At 38.2% G+C, this 20,825-nt stretch overlaps 1 protein-coding gene across 1 annotated transcript in view; it reads right to left on the minus strand.

Moving 5' to 3' along the window:
• ARHGAP20 (Rho GTPase activating protein 20) overlaps positions 1-20,825 on the minus strand; it is a 156,049-nt gene that overhangs the window by 42,870 nt on the left and 92,354 nt on the right. Inside the window, exons 6-8 of the mRNA XM_044669017.1 lie at positions 20,047-20,131; positions 17,692-17,769; positions 7,196-7,262 (exon numbers count right to left, since the gene is read on the minus strand). Coding sequence (XP_044524952.1) covers positions 7,196-7,262; positions 17,692-17,769; positions 20,047-20,131 — 230 coding nt within the window. The remainder of the gene's footprint in view (positions 1-7,195; positions 7,263-17,691; positions 17,770-20,046; positions 20,132-20,825) is intronic.

Genomic DNA, 20,825 nt, shown 5'->3' on the forward strand with positions numbered 1-20,825 from the left:
AGAGAAGGGAGGGAAAGGTAAGGAAGGGAAAGGAAGGAAGGAAGGAAGGAAGGAAGGAAGAAAGGAAGAAAGGAAGGAAAGAGGGAAGGAAGGAAAGAAGAAGAAAGAAGGAAAAAAGAAAGTGAAAGATAGAAAGTGAGCAAGAGAGATAAAGAAAGAGAAAGAGAATGTATCTGACCTCCTGGAATGACTATCAGTTTGTAATTGGGTGCTGTTGTTCAGTCATATCAGTCATATTTGACTCTCTGTGACCCCATTTTTAGTCTTTCTTGGCAAAGATGCTGGAGGGGTTTGCCATTTCCTTCTCCAGTTCATTTTATAGATGAAGAAACTGAGGCAACCAGGGATAAGTGACTTGCCAGGGTCACACAGCTAATAAGTAAGTGTCTGAGGCCAGATTTGAACTGAGATCTTTCTAACTCTAGGCCTGGTGCTTGATATTGTGACATCTAGCTACCTTGGTGTGTCTGGGTACCCTACATTAAAAAGTCTACATACTTTGTTGGTTGGTTATCATCATTCAAGGTCCAGAGGAACATTCTACAGTAAAAACTAAGTGCTCCATTCTCAGAGTAGGAGGGAGCACATTCTTTTTCTTATACTGTCTTTTATTGCGGTAGAAAGAATCATGAAACTTTAAAATTTTATAAAGCTTAAACATCTGCCTACATCTGAGTGTATCTCTTTTCTGCTAATTCCTTAAAAAATAGGAAGAATAGAGGAACAGAGAGGGAAATTATGGGAAAAATTTTCTAACACCATTATGGTCAGATATTGGTTGAAAGCTCCTCACTCTCCTGATTCAATGATCCAATCATTCATTCATCTGTCTATTCATTATTTATTAAATGTCTGCTATGCATAAAACCCCTTCCTAGGCACCAAGAGAGAAGTAATATTTAGAGAAGACATAATCTCTGACCTTAGGGAAGTTACAATTTAGTGGGGGACAAAAGGCAAGAATTCTAATACAAAAATGTTATATTATAGAGGTACAGAACAAAATGTCACACAAGATTGTAACCAACAAAAAGAATATGACAAGAATTCATGTAGGAGTTGTATCTAAGTTCCACTTCAGAAGGTGTGTAACAAACACAATATATACCCATCAATTTATCAATTGGAAAATTGCCTAACATTTTGTGGTTTGTGAATGTAATAGGATATTACTGTGCTATTAAAAAAATGATTTATTCAGAGATGTATGGACTGATTCGAAGTGAAGTAAGCACAACCAAGAAAACAATACATGCAGATACTACAGCAATGGAAGTGGAGAGAACAATAATATATCCATCAAAACTGAATGCTATGAATTTATTAGGCCTAAAATTAACCCCCAAAGAAGAGAAATGAGAAAGTCCTTTTTCCAATCCTTTGCAGAGTTGGAAGGGATTATGGAGGTGGAACAGTAAATAGGTCAGACTTTTTTTTGGATGTGTAGGTTAGTTTTATTTAACTTGTTTCTATTCTTTTGCAATATAGTTGAAGTAAAATGAAGGGTATCAAAATAATTAGAAAAAAAAAGTGGTTAGCAGGGAAGAGGAGGAATAAAGGCATTTTGGGTACTGGGCATGGAAAGAGGAAGGCATAGGGAAGGTGTCTCAATAGATAGAATCAGGCCTAGAGAAGGGAGGTCCTGGGTTCAAATTTGACCTCAGAACTTCCTGGACCCAGGACAAATCACAACCCCAATTGCCTAGCCCTTACTACTCTTCTGCCTTGAAATTAATACTTAGTAGAAACTAATACTTAAAATCTAAGACGGAAGGTAATGGTTTAAAAAAAAAAAAAGAAAAGAAAACGGCATGTTTGATGCATGGAGTAGTCCGGTTTGCCTGGAAAATATCCTTTCTATCCCAATAAAGAGGACAATAAGGGATTGAGATATTCAGGTCATTCATATACTGGACAATGAGACCCTAGATAGTTAAGAATCAATAGCATTTGTTGAGTGTAGCTCTGTGCACTCTCACTTTTCTCTTCTGCCATTGTCCTCTATTAGGAGTTGCAATGGACAATGCGGCCATTGTCATGGGAAGGGGATGACAGCAAGGCTGGGGAAACCAGTGAGCTGTACAGACCATTCACAAAATGCATAACCCAACTTCTGGGGCTGAAGAATTGAGTATATGCCGGTGGGTTACACCTCCATTTGCTGACAGGGTAAGAACTTTTTTCTCATCCTCTCTTCAAAGGCCTTTGTGTTCTAATCTTTGTTGTTATTTAGATATTGTAAGGGAACAGCGAAGGTGCTCTTTATCCCATTCCTACTTTGTCTCACTAAACTTAAGCAACCCATGCTGCGTTTTCCTTGTTCTTCTGGCAGAGATCCCAACACCCTGATGAAGCTCCAGCCATAATAAATGATTACAGCAATTTCCACCTATTCTGTCAAAAAAAAAGGGGGGAGGAGGCACCTCCAAATGAAACAAATGTATATGAAGAACACATGGCTAATCAACAGTTCAGAATTGCAAAGCCCTCAGGAGGCAGAAAATGTGGTGCTGATTTGGAGTGACAATCATGGTCTGCACCATTATCTTTCAAGCACCCATATTGTCTCCGATGCTGTTGAAAGCATAAAGGCTGCTGCCACCCAAAGAATTCCTCACAAGGATGCTCAGGGGAATTAACATGAAGAATTGAGGGCAAATGAGTAAGTGCCCAGAGCTCCTCTCAAGCTGGGCATAACCTTTTAGTCCCCTTAAAGCCCTTCTCTCCTCAACATATCAAAGGGTAGTTGGTGGCTCAGTGGATTGAGAGACAGGCCTAGAGAGAGGAGGTCCTAGGTTCAAATCTGGCCTCAGACACTTCCTAGCTGTGTGACCCTGGGCAAGTCACTTAACCCCCATTGTTTAATCCCTGCTGCTCTTCTGCTTTGGAACCAATCTCCAGTATTAATTTTAAGATGAAAGGTAAGGGTTAAAAAGGAACATATCAATAGCTTCATGGGAGCTAAATTAAATTCAATAAAGCTAACAATTTATTTTGTTATGGCCCAAGAAAATATGGATCAACATCTTCTCTGGTTCTACCTTATCAAGAATGTTTTTTTGCATCTCCTATAATACATCGTTTATCTGGCTTTAATATTCTTAGGCTCAAAGATCACCGCAAGTGGTGACTGCAGCCATGAAATTAAAGAGGCTTGCTCCTTGAAAGGAGAGCGATTGCAAATCTGGACAGCACACTAAAAAGTAGAGACATCACCTTACCAAAAAAAGGTCTATATAACTACGGTTTTTCTAGTAGCAAAGTATGGCTATGAGAGTTGGACTCTAAGGAAAGCAGAGCACCATAGAATCAATGTTTTTGAATTGTGATGCTGGAGAAGACTTGTGAGAGTCTTTTGAATGGCAAGAAGATCAAATCAGTCAATACTGAGAGAACTTAATTCAGACTATTCACTGGAAGGTCAACTACTAAGCTGAGGCTTCAATACTTTGGCCACATAATGAAAAGATAGGACAAGCTGAAAGACCCCGATGTTGGGAACGATTGAAGGCAAAAGAAGAAGGGGATGACAGAAGATGAGATGGATAGATAGCGTCATGGAAACAATGAATATGTACTTGGACAGACTTTGAAAAATAGAAGATAGAAAGGCTTGACATACTATGATCCATAGAGTCATGAAGAGTCAGACATGCTTGATTGATGAACAACAAGAAATATTCTTTATGTCTAATGCTATGCATCCTAGATATTTGTGCCTCATCATGATTTTAACTGATGCAGCCAACTCCTAGCATGGAAACTATCTGCACTAATGACAAAAGCTGCCTGGAGGCAAGAAGAGGACAAGACTTGCCCATGGTCACCCAGTTGGTATTTTTCAGAGGCTAGATTTGAACACAGGTCTTTCAGACTCAAAGGAGGGCCCTCTATACCACTTTGCTTTTATATACGTATCTCATCATTTGCAGAATACTATCACTAAATTGGATAATTGGAAAGGATCTCTGTAGTCACCTCCAAGCCACACACAAAAGAATTCTCAACTGTAACATAAATGACAAGTGAATATCTGGCTATTGCTTGAAAACCTCCAAGGGGTTGGGGGTGAAGGGTGGAAGAACTGCTATCTCTTCAGGCAGCCCATTCCATTGAATTAATTGTAAAAGGAATGAAGAAGGGGGATGCACCTTATCTAAGCTGTGTATCTTCTCTAGTACAATGCTCTCTCTCATGCCGTTTGCATTTAATAAATGTGGGCTGTTGTCAATGTCTATAGGATGCTTGACTCCAAAGAAAATGGCCTAAGAACGTGATCAGAAACCTGAAGACAATTTACTATTGTGTATAGAACAGGAAGGAGCTGAATGGGTCACTACATTTCGCCATTTAGGGATACTTTGCTTTTTTCCCCTTCATTTCTTAAAGCAAGTGCTCTAGGAGAAGAGCCAAGCAAGGAACAAGAGGGAGGAGTAAGAGACAGATCGCCTGAAAGCTGATCATTGACCCACCAATAAAATGAAAGGATCAGAGCTGTAGGTATATTCTTTTAGTATCCAGAATTTTGATTCTTTTTTATATCTTCTAGTTTTTATGTCACCTTTATCCCTCTCTGGTATTCTGCATAGTAAGTCAATATCTATTGCCAAAAATAAAGAGTAGGAAAAAGCAATTCAGCAAAGCTAACCAAAACATCGAGACCGACAATATATATCTCTGCAGTTGTATTTCAGAGGTGTAATGACAATTGTTGACAATTAAGGGAGTTTACAAAGGGCAGTTAGATGACACAGTGGATAAAATGCTAGGCCTGAATTCAAATCTGACCTCCTGCTAGCTGTGTGACCCTGGGCAAGTCACTTAGGAAGGCAAACTACTTCAGTATCTTTGCCAAGAAAACCCCAAATGGGGTCACTAAGAGTTGGATACAACTGAAAAATGATTAAACAACAACATACAGTTTATAAAGATGTGTGTGTGTGTTTGCTCTATATCATTTTATTCTCATAACAAATCAATGAAAGAAGTATAGTATTCTTTTTTTTTATTTTTTAAACCCTTACCTTCCATCTTGGAGTCAATACAGTGTATTGGCTCCAAGGCAGAAGAGTGGTAAGGGTAGGCAATGGGGGTCAAGTGACTTGCCCAGGGTCACACAGCTAGGAAGTGTCTGAGGCCAGATTTGAATCCAGGACCTCCTGTCTCTAGGCCTGGCTCTCCATCCACTGAGCTACCCAGCTGCCTCCAGAAGTATAGTTTTCTTAACTGACATTTTTCACACGAGGAAAATGAGGTTCAGAGAAGATAATGCTTCTGCTCATATTCACACAGGAAGTCAAATCCAGCCTTTCTGAATCAAAAGCTGATGTTCTCTCCTCCTGACAGACCAAGGTAGAACCCAAGCCATGCTCTCTTTAGGACAAAAGGCAGGAACACTTAAATGCTGAAATAAAGGGTAAGGCTTAGGCAAGCAGAACACCACAGGGCCACTCCGTGACTCAATCTTGCTAATGGCATAAGACAGTATAAGTAATATCATTTCATAGCTGTCTTTAACTGTGAAAGGGAGTTAAAAGTCATGCTGAATGGAACAATGCATCTGTCAAGAAACTGCTGTTGGAAAATTGTGCTGTTTAAATGTACTTAACAAAGACTTCATCTAACTCCCCATTCCTAAAGGTCTTTAAACACTGTTGGTTCTTTAATGCGACAGTTTTCAAGACAGATTTGTCAAGCGAGACAGACATTTATTCTTTTTGACATGACAAATTACATAATGAAAGTGACTTTTTCGGCAATGTGAGTGTGTGTGGATGTATGTATATTTGTCCTGGAAGAGAGAGGATCCCCTGCTGCCAAGATGCCGGGAAATAAATTGTTTTGAGAAACATAGGAGTCTCTGAGTTGGGCACGGTTGGGTTCTGCAGCCCTTCCGAATTCTCGCCAACTTCAACCACCACCTTGGAAATAAGCCTCCTGCTTTATCTGTGCTCATTAGAGGCCACAGACTTAGTGATCTGAATTTAGTCATGGCCTCTGGAGAATTAATTTTAAGAAGTGTAGGCAAGTTTGGATGGTAGGAGAATACTGTAAAGAGTTCAAAGGTAAAATGATTAGTAATTGCTTCTTGATGGATTCTTTGCTATGGTTAGATCACAAGTTGTTCTCCCAAGGCAGAATCAGTCAGGAGACGAGGCAAAATTCAAGAATTGAATTTGGCTTTAAGTAATAAACACATGGCAGAAAAGGAACCATTCTAAAATCTACATGAATGGACCATAAGGAGAACCCCTGTCCATCCCCCCCGCAACCCCTGAATTAAATGAGTAAGACATTCTGAGTCACAAAATCTCTAAAGACATTTCATTCAAACTTTAGTAGTTCTCTAACCTCCACTTGGGAACTGTCAGTGATAAGGAAACCATCACCTCTAAAGATAGCCCATTTCATGCCTAGATACCTTTAGTTACTAAGAAGATTTTCCATACACCGAAGTAAAATGTACCTCTCGAGAAATTCTATCAGTGCGCCTACGTTCTCCCGTCTGAGAGTAAGGAAAACAAATTGAACATGTCTTCTTCATGGCAGGACTTCATATACTTCAAGACAGTGTTCATAATCTATGCCAAACTCCTTCAGCTTCTTGACACGTTTCTAGTTCTTACTGATCCATCGCATATGGCTCGTTCTCCAGCCCTGACCCGCTACCACTTCACTATCCTTGGTTGCTTTCCACTAGATGCCATTTTTTTAAGACTCAGTATTCTGGATGTCATCTGACAAGCACCAAATACAAAGGAAATCTAGACATCCATCGACTGAGAAACAAGAAAACTAGTATGGAAATAAAGATGTGATCTTTGCTTCTTTCTTACCTTTATTATTATTATTATTTTACAGTTTTCCTTTGATAGTATAGAAATGTTTCTGAAAAGTAAACATTTAATTTAGCTTAGGAAGCATAAGATAAAGGTGAGGCTTAAAGAGAATGAGATAAGGGTGCCTATATTTGGTGACTTTCCTTTTTTTATTTATTTGTTTGTTTGTTTGTTTTTTTAAGACCCTTACCTTCCATCTAGAAGTCAATACTGTGATAAGGGCTAGCCAATGGGGGTCAAGTGACTTGCTCAGGGTCACACAGCTAGGAAGTGTCTGAGGTCAGATTTGAGGGTGACTTTCCTTTAAAGTAACTTTTAAACACTTTTTCCCTGCTTAGATTTTCCTGGAAACTTACCAATGAGTGGATATGGAGCTTCTTCTCTCCCAGAATTCACCCACAGTTGGTAGTCTCTTTCAGAGCCCTATGAAACAAAACACACAAATACCTCTTAAGAATTAAAGCAAAGTTTTCTTGTTAGGTTCGCTCTAGGGACTTCCAGCTTTATGAATGCCAAATAGTCTTTCTTCTCCCATTTATTTTGGGCTATAGCATGCTGTGACTGATAGGAGTGAGTCTGAGAGCCATCTCAGAGCTGTCAGTGATGGACCAAAGAATTCAGAGCTCTACTTTTTCATTTGTAATCCAAGGAAATATCAAACTGAAAACACTACGACCCATTCTAAGCGAGTCAACCCTTCACTTGTGAGCCAATTCACAGAGTAAAATTTCGTATCATTCTTATTCTTCTATAAGACCTAAGAGAATTCTTCCTCATTTCCTTCCTCCTTAAAGTTTAATTGTTGCTGTTTTCTTTTATACAGTCACTTCCTTTTACTCCCTCCCCACCCTCCACCTTCAGTGAACTATTCTGGTAATGCCACAACAAAAAAAGCATTGAAGCAATGCCAACCAACCCAATGACTGCATCTGATAGCATGTGCCACACTCTGCAACCACAATCTCTCACGTCTCACCTCTCCAGCTGAGAGATGTGTTTTCTTGTTTATTTTCCAGAATCGTGATTGTTCATTGTACTTCGTCTTTTAATATTCTTATAGTATTGAGTATATCATAGGACATAGGGCTGAGAGAGATCTCTGAGGCTATCTAATACAACCTTCCTCATTTTGTAGATGAGGAAACTGAGACCCAGGAAGGTTAAGTGACTCATCCAAAGTCACAGGCACTAAACTCTAAAGCAGGATTTGAACCCAGGTCCTCTGACTCTAGAGTCAGTCTGGAACATGGTTTTACTTGCTTCTTCACCTTTGCCTCTTAGAATCTCTAGGATTCTTCAAAGTTAGTTCAAATCTACTTCCTACATGAGTGACACCAAGCCTTTCTCAATTGGCCATATATATGTCTTCTCATGTTTTTCTGAATTCCTTATATTTCATATTACTTACAGCATTATGTTTTATTATACTCATATATCACAATTTGTTCAACCATTCTTCAACTGATGGGCCATCCATTTTGTTTTTTAATTTTTTTGCCAACACAAGGGATGGCGCTATATATATATTGTAACATACTGTGTGTCACAAAAGTCTTGGTACAATTTTAAGCTTCTAAGAATTTTCCTTTGTGTCACTAACTCCCTTGGTATATATACCCATTAGCGGTACTGCTAAACCTAAAGGTCTTAGCTTAATGACCTTTCCTGCATCATTCCAAATGGTTCGCCAGAACAGCTGGGAGAATTTACAGCACTACCGACAGTGTATTCTTACATCTATCTTTCCATAGCTCTTCCAGTGTGAACTGTTTTCGATTTTTATTATGTTTTTCAATTTGTTAGTGTGAGGTAAAGTCTCAGAGTGCTTTTAATTTGTATCTCTCAGATTGTTAGTGCTTTGGAACACTTTTCCACATTCCTTCTCATTTCCAAAAGAGTGACCTCCTCTTTGGGATCTTAGCCTTTGTTGGGTCCTCAGTGTTCTCAGAAAATCTTTGATGTGGGCTCTGTTTGACCCTGCAATAAATATCCATCATACAACTTGGGAAACCACAAGCACCGTTCATTTAGCATTGTGACAGCTAGGGTTTGTTAAAGCTCTACGAAGGGCATTAACCCTGCTGCTAGTAGCAGCTGGGCAACCAGCTTCAAGATGATGGCACAAAAAGGATTTGTTAGGGTTTGGGGCAAGCGATGTCTTGAAGAGAGAGAGGAGAGGAGGAAAAACCTGAGGCTGGAGCACAGTAATTACAAACAAGGAAAACAAAGTCATCTAATAGTCCAATTACTCTTATTAATTGAGAATAACAGATGCTGACAATCCCATTTGGGGAGAGATCATTGTCCATAGCATATGTTTTTCCCTTTTTTTTTCTTTTTTTTTTTAAACCCTTACCTTCCATCTTGGAATCAATACTAAGTATTGCTTCCAAGGCAGAAGAGTAGTAAGAACTAGGCCAGTGATTCCCAAAGTGGGCGCTATCACCCCCTGGTGGGTGCTGCAGTGATCCAGGAGAGCAGTGATAGCCACAGGTGCATTTATCTTTCCTATTAATTGCTATTAAAATTTAAAAAATAAATTTCCAGGGGGCTAAGTAATATTTTTTCTGGAAAGGGGCAGTAGGCCAGAAAAGTTTGGGAACCACTGCACTAGGCAATGGGGGGTCAAGTGACTTGCCCAGGGTCACACAGCTGGGAAGTGTCTGAGGCCAGATTTGAACCTAGGACCTCCCATCTCTAGGCCTGGCTTTCAATCTGCTGAGCTACCCAGGTTCCCTGGCATATCTTTTGCTGGATCATGCTAAAGTATTCTACAGCAGAAAATTCTTTAGTTGGGGCTGTATAATATGGATCAGAATTTGATAAGATGGTTTCTATTTGCTCAATTTTGTTTTACTCGACTTCTCATTGAAAATCATAGTCTTGTCCTTATGTTTCTTCATCACTCTTGTTCATATTGCACTTTAAGGTTTGCAAAGCACTTTGGTATTTGATTCTCACAGTGATCTAGTGATGTAAGTGGTATTACTGTGTCCATTTTATAAATGAACAGACTGAAGCTGAGAAGTGACTTGTCCAGGGCCACATAGCCTATTAGGTGCCTAAGATAGTATTTGAACTCAGGACATCCTAAATCCAAATCCAGAACTCTATTCACTCAACTCTTCACTCATGGAGAATGCTAATTTGTTTTACACTAAGGGATAACAACTGCCTTCATTATTAATGGTTCAAAAAGATGCCTTGTGCATTTCAGTGGCAAAACCTTAGTTTTAATTTATTGCAAATATGAAGATACACCCCTAATAAAATCCTGTCATTTTATTTAGTGGCAGAAAAAAAACCAGAATTGTAATTCTTGGAAACACTGCAGAAGCAAATGGTCTCCATCCTTAATTAAATTACATAGTTTGAGATTCTTTTCATGTGAAGAAATTGATTACGTTAGCCAAGGGAAAAAAAATAAACAAGAAAACTCAGATTGTTAAAGGAGAGCTTAATAAATCAAATGGGTTTTTTTTCCCCTGCAAATCAATCACAATGGTTTTTGCAATCAGCATCTTCCAAGATTTAGTGTCTTACTCTTACTTGCATACCAGTTAAGAGATCTCCACATAAACAAATAAATTCATGAGAAAGGGAGAGAAGCAAGATTAAGGGAGGCTTATTTTATCTAGTAAGTGTGTTATGGAGAAGTTCTAGGTAACCAAAATTTCTGTCAAAGCAATTATACTTTAAATGCATTTGGGGCACTCGCTCCTTCAAACAATCTATGATGAATCAATCATTGAATACTAGGATTTGGAAGGAACCCTAGAATCCTCTCCTCTCTTCCCCCATCCTCACTTTTTTGTACAGTAGAAAATGTATTGAGTGACTCACTCTATGTCATCCACTTTGCAGTATTTCAGAGAATAACCTAAGAACCTCTTGATAACAGTTCTTTGCTCATTTCCCTACAATATGTGGCTTCCTCATTGTATTACAATATAAAATAAGTATTTGGTGAGTGACTTCCTACCCCCTCCCAACTCCCCAGGAATAGCCCGTTCAAACGAAACTGTTGTTGATTTGGAAACTGAACTATTAAGTTACAATTAAAATCTCATTCAACACAAATCAAAGCATATGTTTTTTCATTTCAGTTTATTTGGGTTTGGGAGTTTCATATGATTATCCTCTTATGAAAATGAATACTTTAGAAATATATTTTGCATATTATATATATAATTCAGATCAAATTGCTTACCATCTCTGAGAGGGGGATGGGAAAGGAGGAAGGGAGACAATTTGGATCTTAAAATTTCAGAAAATGTGTGTTTCTTTCTCTTTTGGTCCTCCTCTCAGAGATGGTAAGCAATTTGATCTAGATTATACATATATTATCATGCAAAACATACTTCAACATTGGTTATTGTTGTAAGAAAATATTCATATAAAACCAAAAGTCCAAAATAAAATCATAAATAAACTAATGTGAAAAATAGTATGCTTTGAAATGCATCTGACTCCAACAGTTCTTTCTCTAGAGGCAGATAGTATTCTTTGTCACAAGTTCTTCAGAATTGTCCCAGATCATTTTATTGTGGAAAGCACTTTCTAGGTATAAAAAAATCTGAAATGTTAGTTATTATTATTTTTTCAGGCAAACAGGGTTAAATGACTCACCCAGGATCATACACCTAGGAGGTGGCTCAGGTTGGATTTGAATTCAGATCTTCCTGATTCCCAGCCAATAACTATCTATGATGCCACTTAGTTATTATTAGAACCACTTCTGGGTCCTAGCAAATAGCTCATAATCACAATGCTTTGTCCATCTGAGTTGTGATGAGAATCATTCCACTCAAGTGCTTCCTTAGATCTCTGTCAATGTAGCATCCATAGGATCACAGATTTAGAGCAGGAATGGGACCCAGAGGTCATCTGGTCTAATCTCACCTTTTAGATCAGGAAACTGAAGTCCAGAGTCTGAAGTTCTTTGCCTCAGGTATCATGTTTCTTGCATCAGAGCAGGATTTGAACTTAAGACTAATGGTTCTAATTTCAAACCTCTTTCCACTATACTATGTTGGCTCTCATTTATTTTCTATAATTCAGAGTATTTCCTTTTGTACTTTTTATATATTAAGGAGAGAGGAAGGAAGGAAGGAAGGAAGAAAGGAAGGAAGGAAGGAAGGAAGGAAAGAAGGAAGGAAGGAAGGAAGGAAAGTTGGGATCTGCTGTAACAAAGTTGTTATCGAGTCTCATTTACTTTCCAACTTCCTGTCTCTTCTTTACCTCTAAAATATCTAGCCACAGGTCTGTACCCAAGGGGGAAAAGGGGGGTGGTGTTAATTGCACAAAAATATAGCAGTAGGCACAAGAAATACTTGTTTTCTCCTCTCCTCTTTATTCACATAGTCTTTCTGTTAGCAAAGACCCTCATCTCCACTCATTCATCTGTATTACTGCGATAGTATCTAATTGACCTTGCTTCTATTTTTTCTTCCCTTTCCTGACCATCCTCTACATAGTCCCCAAATTGATATTCATTTTTAAAAATTTTGTTATATTTCCCTACAAATACATGTAAGAACAGTTTTCAACATTTTTCAAGGAATTTGAGTCTTGAATTCTCAAAAAAAAAGAAAATGAAAAAAGTTTGCTTTGGTCTGGATTCAGACGCCATCAGTTCTTTCTCTAGATGCAAATGGGTTTTTTTCCCCTGCAAATCAATCACAATGGTTTTTGCAATCAGCATCTTCCAAGATTTAGTGTCTTACTCTTACTTGCATACCAGTTAAGAGATCTCCACATAAACAAATAAATTAATGATAAAGGGAGAGAAGCAAGATTAAGGGAGGCATGAGTCTTTTAGTATTCTTTTGGATCATTGTACTGTTGATAACATGTAAGTTAATCACAGTTGTTCATTGTTCCATATTTCTGTCACTGTATAGTGTTCTCCTGGTTCTGCTTATTTCACTCTGCTTCAGTTCGTGTAAGTCTTTCCAGGTTTTTCTGAGCTCCTCCTGCTTATCATTTCTTTCAGCAAAACAGTATTCCATTACAATCATACATTACCACTTCCTCAGTCATTCCCCAATTGATTGGTATCCCTTCACTAAGTTTACATTCCTAAGACACAATTCTGGCTATACCATTCCTCTACTAAAAAGTTTTCAGCAGCTTCCTATTACCCCTGGGCTAATATTCAAGAATGTGAGCTTGGCATTTCAGGTCTTCTATTTCTTATTACTCATCTTTATGCATTCTCTATTCCAGTTAAACTGGTCTGCTAGGCATTTCCTATACATGACATTCCCATCACTCTTCTCCAAGCTTTCCCCAAGTGATTCCGCATGTCTGGCATGCACCCTTTCCTCACTGCTGACTTAAAGAATCAGCACAGGCTCAAGTGGCAGCCCCTTCACAAGGATTTCTCTATTATTCTCAGTTATGAAAACTCTCTCCTTGAAATGATTTTGTATTTACTTTCTCATGAATAAATTGTTTCATCCTAGTAGAGTATAAGTTCCCTGAGACCAGAGACTGTTTTTTTCTTTATATTTGCAGAGCCCAGCTTAATAAATAGCAAGTGCTGAGCAAATATTTGCGGAATTGAATTTTATTTCTATTTTACTGAGAATTGAAGTCAAGAATGTATATGACATTCCCAAGGGAATCTGTATAAAAAGAAAAAGAAAGAAGGCTGAGAATGGAGTACTGTTGTGAGAGGAATGTAGAATCAGCAAAGTAGAAAGAGAAAAAACAGCAAGACAGATAAGACTTGGAGTAGGAGAACACAATGTCACTGAAATGAAGAATAAAATTTCAAGGAGGAATGACTGCTGCTAAGTCAAGAGAGATAAGAATTGGGAAAAGATGGAGCCATGAGGTCACCATCCTGACCATGAAGAATAAGTGAAGGGGCAGGTGGGTGGCTCAGTAGATTGCGAGCCAGATCTGGAGATGGGAGGTCCTGGGATCAAATCTGGCCTCAGACACTTCCTAGCTGTGTGACCCGGGGCAAGTCACTTGACCCCCATTGCCCACCCTTACCACTCTTCTGCCTTGGAACCAATACACAGTATTGATTCTAAGACAGAAGATAAGAGTTATTTAAAAAAAAAAGAACACGTGAATAAGTCATAGTTAACACACACACACACACACACACACACACACACACACACCAATCATTGAATTTGTGGTCTCATTAGATAGGTATGTCCTTCCCTTGTATAGCTCATGACATATTGATGATTTTTTATCTTGCATGACATTTTTCTGTGTCTGCCTCTAAATCCTCTATAGGGAATCTATCCAAAGTTCTTTTTTCTGGTTCTCTTATTATTTCATAGATATAAGGACAACATTTAGGCTTCTCTTCTATTTATCTTCATTATTTTTAAATGACTGGAACACTTGCCTTTCTAATCACAGATATACCTGATGGTGCCTTTTACATCATTTCCTGCAAATAAGCCATCATTAATAATAAACTACAGAGAGGCAACTAGGTGGCACAGTGGCCTAGAGTCAGGAAGACCTGGGTTCAAATTTGATATCATACACTTCCTACTTGGGTGACTCTGGCAAGTCACTTAACCCCTTTTGCCTAGTCCTTGCCCTTCTGTTTTAGAATTCTTACTAAGACAGAAAGTAAGGGTTTTAAAAAAGTAACAATAAATTGTAGCTTACATGCATTTTCTTATGTACTTTGCATGCTATGATGATTATAACAAGATCAGAGTCTTGGCATTTCAGGTCTTCTATTTCTAAGATTTTTTTTTTGGAAAGTCTATCTACTGTTGGATTAGCTCAATAGGTTTACTAAACAGTTTTGTGTCATAATCTGGACAATATACATTCTTTATCCACTTTGTTTTTCATATGTGAATGACTAGGCCAATTTCATTTGAGCAATAGCAGGTTTCATTTAGAAAGCTCTGCAATACTGCAGGATTCAGTGAACAGGTAGCAATAAAGAATCCTTCTTTGAGATTCTTGGGAAAGACTTTTTCTTTTTTTTTTTAAACCCTTAACTTCTGTGTATTGGCTCATAGGTGGAAGAGTGGTAAGGGTGGGCAATGGCGGTCAAGTGACTTGCCCAGGGTCACACAGCTGGGAAGTGTCTGAGGCCAGATTTGAACCTAGGACCTCCTGTCTCTAGGCCTGACTCTCAATCCTCTGAGCTACCCAGCTGCCCTGGGCAAGACTTTTTCAATGACCTTGGAGAATATCTTTGGTGACTATTTGTCTTCTTATGCTTCATATTTCATGCTTGATGATGTTGTTGCTTAAAGGATCATTGAGCAAATCAAAAATACAAAAGTAGGAGCATAGACAGAGTTTGAAGGGGTCTTATAAGCAACCCTAGTCCAAGCCCTTTTATTTGTACAAATAAGGAAACTGAGGCATGAAGAGGTTATATATTTGCTAAAGGTCACAGAGCTGCTGAGTGATAGTGGTGAGAACTGAACCCATGAATTCTACTGCACTGTATTCATTTGGGTAAAAAATTTCAAGCTAGCCTTTGTATGCTAGCATTCAAAGACTTAAAATGCAGAAGACTGAACTTTTATTCTTTATGTGTGTGTGCATTCACATGCCTAGAGTCTCATAGTTCATCAGTGCTGAATATTGTCCCAGGAAGTAATCAGAGTTAATAAATATCTCTAGGAAATATAAAGGGCCCTAATATATGATCAAAAATAAAAGGGAAGAAAAGGGAGCCATTTCCCCAAATCTCTTTTCTAGTGATCTGAGGTTATAGAATACAGATCAAACTCTACTCCCTACATCCCATCAAAGACTGCCTTTCTACAAAAAACAAAAACAGACTTTTATTATGCTCTGTAATGGCTCTGATTGTCTTTAAGCAGTCACAAGATGTCCAAGATCTCTAAGAAAGAATATTATAGCAGTAACAAGTTACAGAATATTTCTAGGGGGAAAGGAAGAAGTTTGGTTTCCCTGCAGGTTTTGTAGAAATGTTTATTAGCATTAAGCCAAGAGATCAGTAGTGATCAGCAGAGCAGTCATCTGGTATCATCATGTGAATAGCTGGGCTAAATATTCATCCTGGAAGCCACTCTTGCTCCTGAGAACATCACATTTTTTCCCTTTGGTTCAAGATCTGTGCCCATCACTGAAAACTAATGTGATCTCTGACCAGTTAATGTTGGAATCTGGGCTCAGAACAACAGCTCTGATTAGAGACAAGCTGTGTGCTGATGGCTCATGAGGCAGAGCACTAGGGCAATGCTGGCTTTATAAAGAACTTCAGTTTATCAACCATCAGATATTTCACAGTATTTCTCATAGTCCAGGCAGAAGTAAGGATGGCAATGCTGGGCTGGCTGTGCTCATCGGTCCATTCCCATGTCTCTTTTGGAGCAGACAGACTTCTGAGGCAGCAGTCAAACACATGCCTGTTTTCTAAGGCTCTTTTTATAAAACTTGCTTTCATTTTCTCTTGTCTGTGCCTTGTTTTTGCTGAACCAGTTTTTCCAAGTGGCAGAGGTAGCACAGTGGATAGTTGGGACTGGAGTCAGGAAGATCTGAGTTCAAATCCAATCTCAAATATTTGCTAGCTGTTTGACCCTGGGCAAATAACTTCTATTTTCCACAGTTCCCTTAAGGGCAAAATGGGGATAATAACAGCAACTGTCTTTAAGGGGGGCTGAGAGGACCAAATGAGATAATTATAAAGCACAGTGTCTGACATGTACTATGTAAATGCTTATTCTCTTCTCCTTTCTCTACTTACAAGTGGCCACTCTACTTCCCACCACATGCTGGTATAAAAGAGTTTGGGGATGCTTTTTTTGATACTAGTCTGCTTCGGGGAAGGGCTGAGCATTCCAAAAAAACATCTGGAATTGTGAAAGACAGGAGAAAGCTCCTCATTTTCCTGGAGCCGAAAAAAGCACAATCCACTAAGGAAGAGGTCTCTGTGGGAGGAAACAAAGAAATCTGGAGGGAAGTGCTATCTTGATTGAGCTTTCACTGAAGAACCAGATGGCAGTGGGCCAGAAGGAGATGTGTGGGGTGGATTGTAAGAGAGAGAATGGCCTGCCCACATTGACTAGGATGTCACATTTTTCACACTTCCCTGGATACAAAGTCTCAAAACACCTGACCTAACAAACCCAAGGCATACTTTAAAATGTCAGGATGCAAAGACTAATTTGTTAGGAATATGTTTTCCAACTTAAGGCAAAAAATAAGTTCTACTGCTATGAACATGTACAGAATAAAATGCTTACTGGCTAGAGTAAAGGATTCAGAATGTAGAAATCTGAATTCTACCTGAAATTGTCCTCCTAACTTCCTATTCCATTTAAATATCCCAATCTGGAAAATGGGCATGAAATCAAGATTCAAGGGACCCAAGTATACTAGAATGACATTGAGACTCTAAGATTAGATGATATTGTATTAGAAAATATGAAATATGCACAACAAAGAAGGCACATTTTTATTAGCGAACCCTCGTTTTAATTGAATCTCATTTGACTGCAGTTTTCGTTTAACTATTCATAAGAATCCTCTTACTGCTTGTGTGGCTTTGGACAAGTCAGTTAACTGCTCAGTTTTTTTCATCTCTAAAACGAGGAGGGTTGGTGGGTAAGGTGACCTCTGACTTTGGAGGTCTCGGACAACTCTGTCTATAATTTTTTAAATAACATTAAAGGTAGTGACTAAATCAACACCCAAGTTATAGAATAATTGTGATTACTTCAGCTTTGATTATTTTCTGTGTAAAGGAGTATAATATGATCTGAATTTGCACTGAACATTGAGCTCCTTGATAATGAGATTGTACTCTGTGTAGATATAGAAATCCTATATAGACAGCATTGAAATGACATTTTGCCACAAGAAAGCCCAAGGAACTTACATTTATCCCTAGCATAGGCAGTGCCATGACGATGACTTCATTCACTGTGTCCGAATTCGTAATTGTTATTGTTTTAGACTGCAGAAGAGAGAGAAATAACAAAAAAGATTACAAAGCTGAAGGATTTTTAAAGCAAATAAACCAATTACAGTCCACTTTAGATCACTCACATTTTGAGGGCAAAATTTGCTTTCCAAAGTACTCATTATAAATGGAGTATATAACAAAAATTATTTGACATTATTTCTCATCCAATCTAACTTCCTTATCCTGGGGCCCAATTGGGGGTAAGGTAGGGTAGAGTCGTCATCTAGACCATGAGTGACAATAACCACTAGGGAGTTTTTGAACTGTTCAGGGAAAAAAAAACAGTAACTAGAAACATTGGCCTAAGAATCTAGAATTAAGCCATCTGACTGCCAGGTATTTAGTGGAAAAGGCACTGAAGGTCTAGTACAGAAAACGTGAGTTCAAATCCTTCCTCTGATACTTACTGGCTATGTAATGATAAAGTGAAATATTAGGCCTTTAAGGTTCCTTTAGTAATCTGTGATTTCTAAAAAATATCACAATATTTTATAGATATCTTATTTAATATAAATATTTTGTTCTCATAAGAGTTTTTTTATTAATTACAAAAATTTAAGTAATTTTTTAATGAATGAAAGTATTCAAAAGGAACTCTTTTTATCAAAGAATTGCTCTAAGATTTAGGGCTGGAAAAGACCTTAAAAGATCACCTAGAGATGAGCTTCTTAAACTTTTTCTATATCACGGACCCCTTTGGCAGTCTGGTGAAGCCATTTGTGTCATATGCCCCTTATCAGAATGTTTTTAAACTCATAAAGTAAAACACAAGCAATGAGAAAGGAAGCCAATTCTACTGAAATGTAGTTATTAAAAGATCGGTATTTATGAAATTATTAACATTAAAAATTACTAAAAGAAATTACTTTCCCGAGTTCATATAGGTATCCAGGAAATGAAGAGTTTGAAAAAGGAAACATATTGTTAGTTCCATGCCCATTTTAAAAATTGTTGATGTGGCTTTCTGTTTTATCACAAGTTTAGCTGAACTAATTTAACTGGTTGATTGTAATTCAGGGGTCCCATGACAAAGGCTGTTAAGACTCTTGGTGTCAATCAATAGCTGTTTCTCACCTTCACCCAGAGTCCTGTTCTGGGGGCCATCATTCTCAGAAACCAGCCTTCCAGAACCAATGGCAGCAGCCTCAGAGATAGCCAAAGAGAGTTAAAGCAGCCTTGCTTTATCCCTATTTTCCTTACCTTCTCTATTTCAATATGCAACATTAAACTTTTACTGGCCAGCAACCTTTTCCACAATAAAAAGATGAAGACATAAATATATGTAGACACATGTGTGTATATTTTATTTATGTGTATAAAAGAACCAAGTGATCTTCCACAAAAACTTTAAAAGTAATCAATATTCACAACAACAAAAGCAAAGGAAGTAGACAAGAGAAGGATTATGCCATTGGAGATCATTTGAGTTCTCAAAGCATAAAAAATTGAGCATTTCCTTCAAGCAGTGACATCTGGCACTCAGGAATAGGTCAGAACGTTTGTGTAACTTTTGCTTTTGGCTAGAACATGGTTGTTTTGCACTACATTTTTTCCTGCAGTGATCTATGGCTGCTGTAGCCTATGAGAGACTACGATGTCATTTTTAAAATTTAGAAAATGAAGTTTTTATTTTTGACCATCGATAGCATCTTTGCTATTGCACTGCAGTTCTTTAACACTGAGTTACACACAATAATGGTGACTTAAAACCCTTCTAGTTTGGCCAGTATAGCACAAAAGTGTCCAATCTCATGGGGGAAGGAGGATGGAAATATCCTGCTCTCTTATAAAAATCAACCTCACATTGCCATCTTTTAGCTCTATGGAATGAAGGCTGATCTTTTGCAAAGTGAAGTGTTCCCTCTTTAAGACATGACAGTTCAGAAAATGAACACTGTTTGTTATTAATAGGAAATACCACTTTGGGGAAATGACTTTCTTTAGTAAAGGCAGCAGCATGACCCTGCAGCTGCTTCTTAAAGAGGCCAGTGAAGCATTTAGGCCAGAGGGAGGAAGAGTGGCGGAGAGAGACACATGACAAGCATTTCCTTGGATATTCTGAAATGTACTCTCTAAAGATTTCAGACAACATGGATTTCTCACTACTCAGCACACCTCAGAATTTACATTTTACATAGAGTGAGGCTCCTGCCCACATGGTGATTTCTGAATGTCTTCTCCCTTCCCCTCTCAACCTCCAGGGCCTCTTGTGTTCTTCCATGCCCTTATGACTTGGAATTAAATTTGTTGACTTAGAAAAACACTTACGTAAGCACAATTCCCAATGTCCTTGGCAAAGATTTTGAGAGGAATGCTCTTTGGATGGTCCTTCTCCTTCTCTTGTTCAATATATCTAACCAAATGCAAACACACACACACAAAATAAATCAGATGGTTTTGAAGGATGGCCTATTTTTCATCAAACTATCTAATTTTTAACATTTATAGAAAATACATCTAGTAAAAAAGTCAAACTAATCATAAGACATAAAGCAAATAGAAAATCCGAACACATAAACATAGGCCTAAGAAAGGCAAACAAATAAATGTATAATCTTTGTCAAAAGAAGGCAGATGTGTGGGGCAGCTGGGTAGCTCAGTGGAGTGAGAGTCAGGCCTAGAGACAGGAGGTCCTAGGTTCAAACCTGGCCTCAGCCACTTCCCAGCTGTGTGACCCTGGGCAAGTCACTTGACCCCCATTGCCCACCCTTACCAATCTTCCACCTATGAGACAATACACCGAAGTACAAGGGTTTAAAAAAAAAAAATCTAAAAAAAAAAAAAGGCAGATGTGTGATTAAGTTAAACTCCTACTCTTCAAGTTTCAGAAACATCTTGGGGAATCAATTCTAATTTATGATCTATTCTCTGTCATCCCAGACTTCTATGATATTCTCTGTTCCCACTTGGGTCCAGCAAAATGCTGGTAAATAAGAAGGAATACCATAATTTACATTTTCATGTTTCTCCAGTGAATTAATTCTTTTTTTTAAAACCCTTACCTTCAGTCTTAGAATCAATATTATATATTGGTTCCAAGGCAGAAG

Source organism: Gracilinanus agilis, chromosome 3, assembly GCF_016433145.1.
Source record: "Gracilinanus agilis isolate LMUSP501 chromosome 3, AgileGrace, whole genome shotgun sequence".
Classification (NCBI taxonomy): domain Eukaryota; kingdom Metazoa; phylum Chordata; class Mammalia; order Didelphimorphia; family Didelphidae; genus Gracilinanus; species Gracilinanus agilis.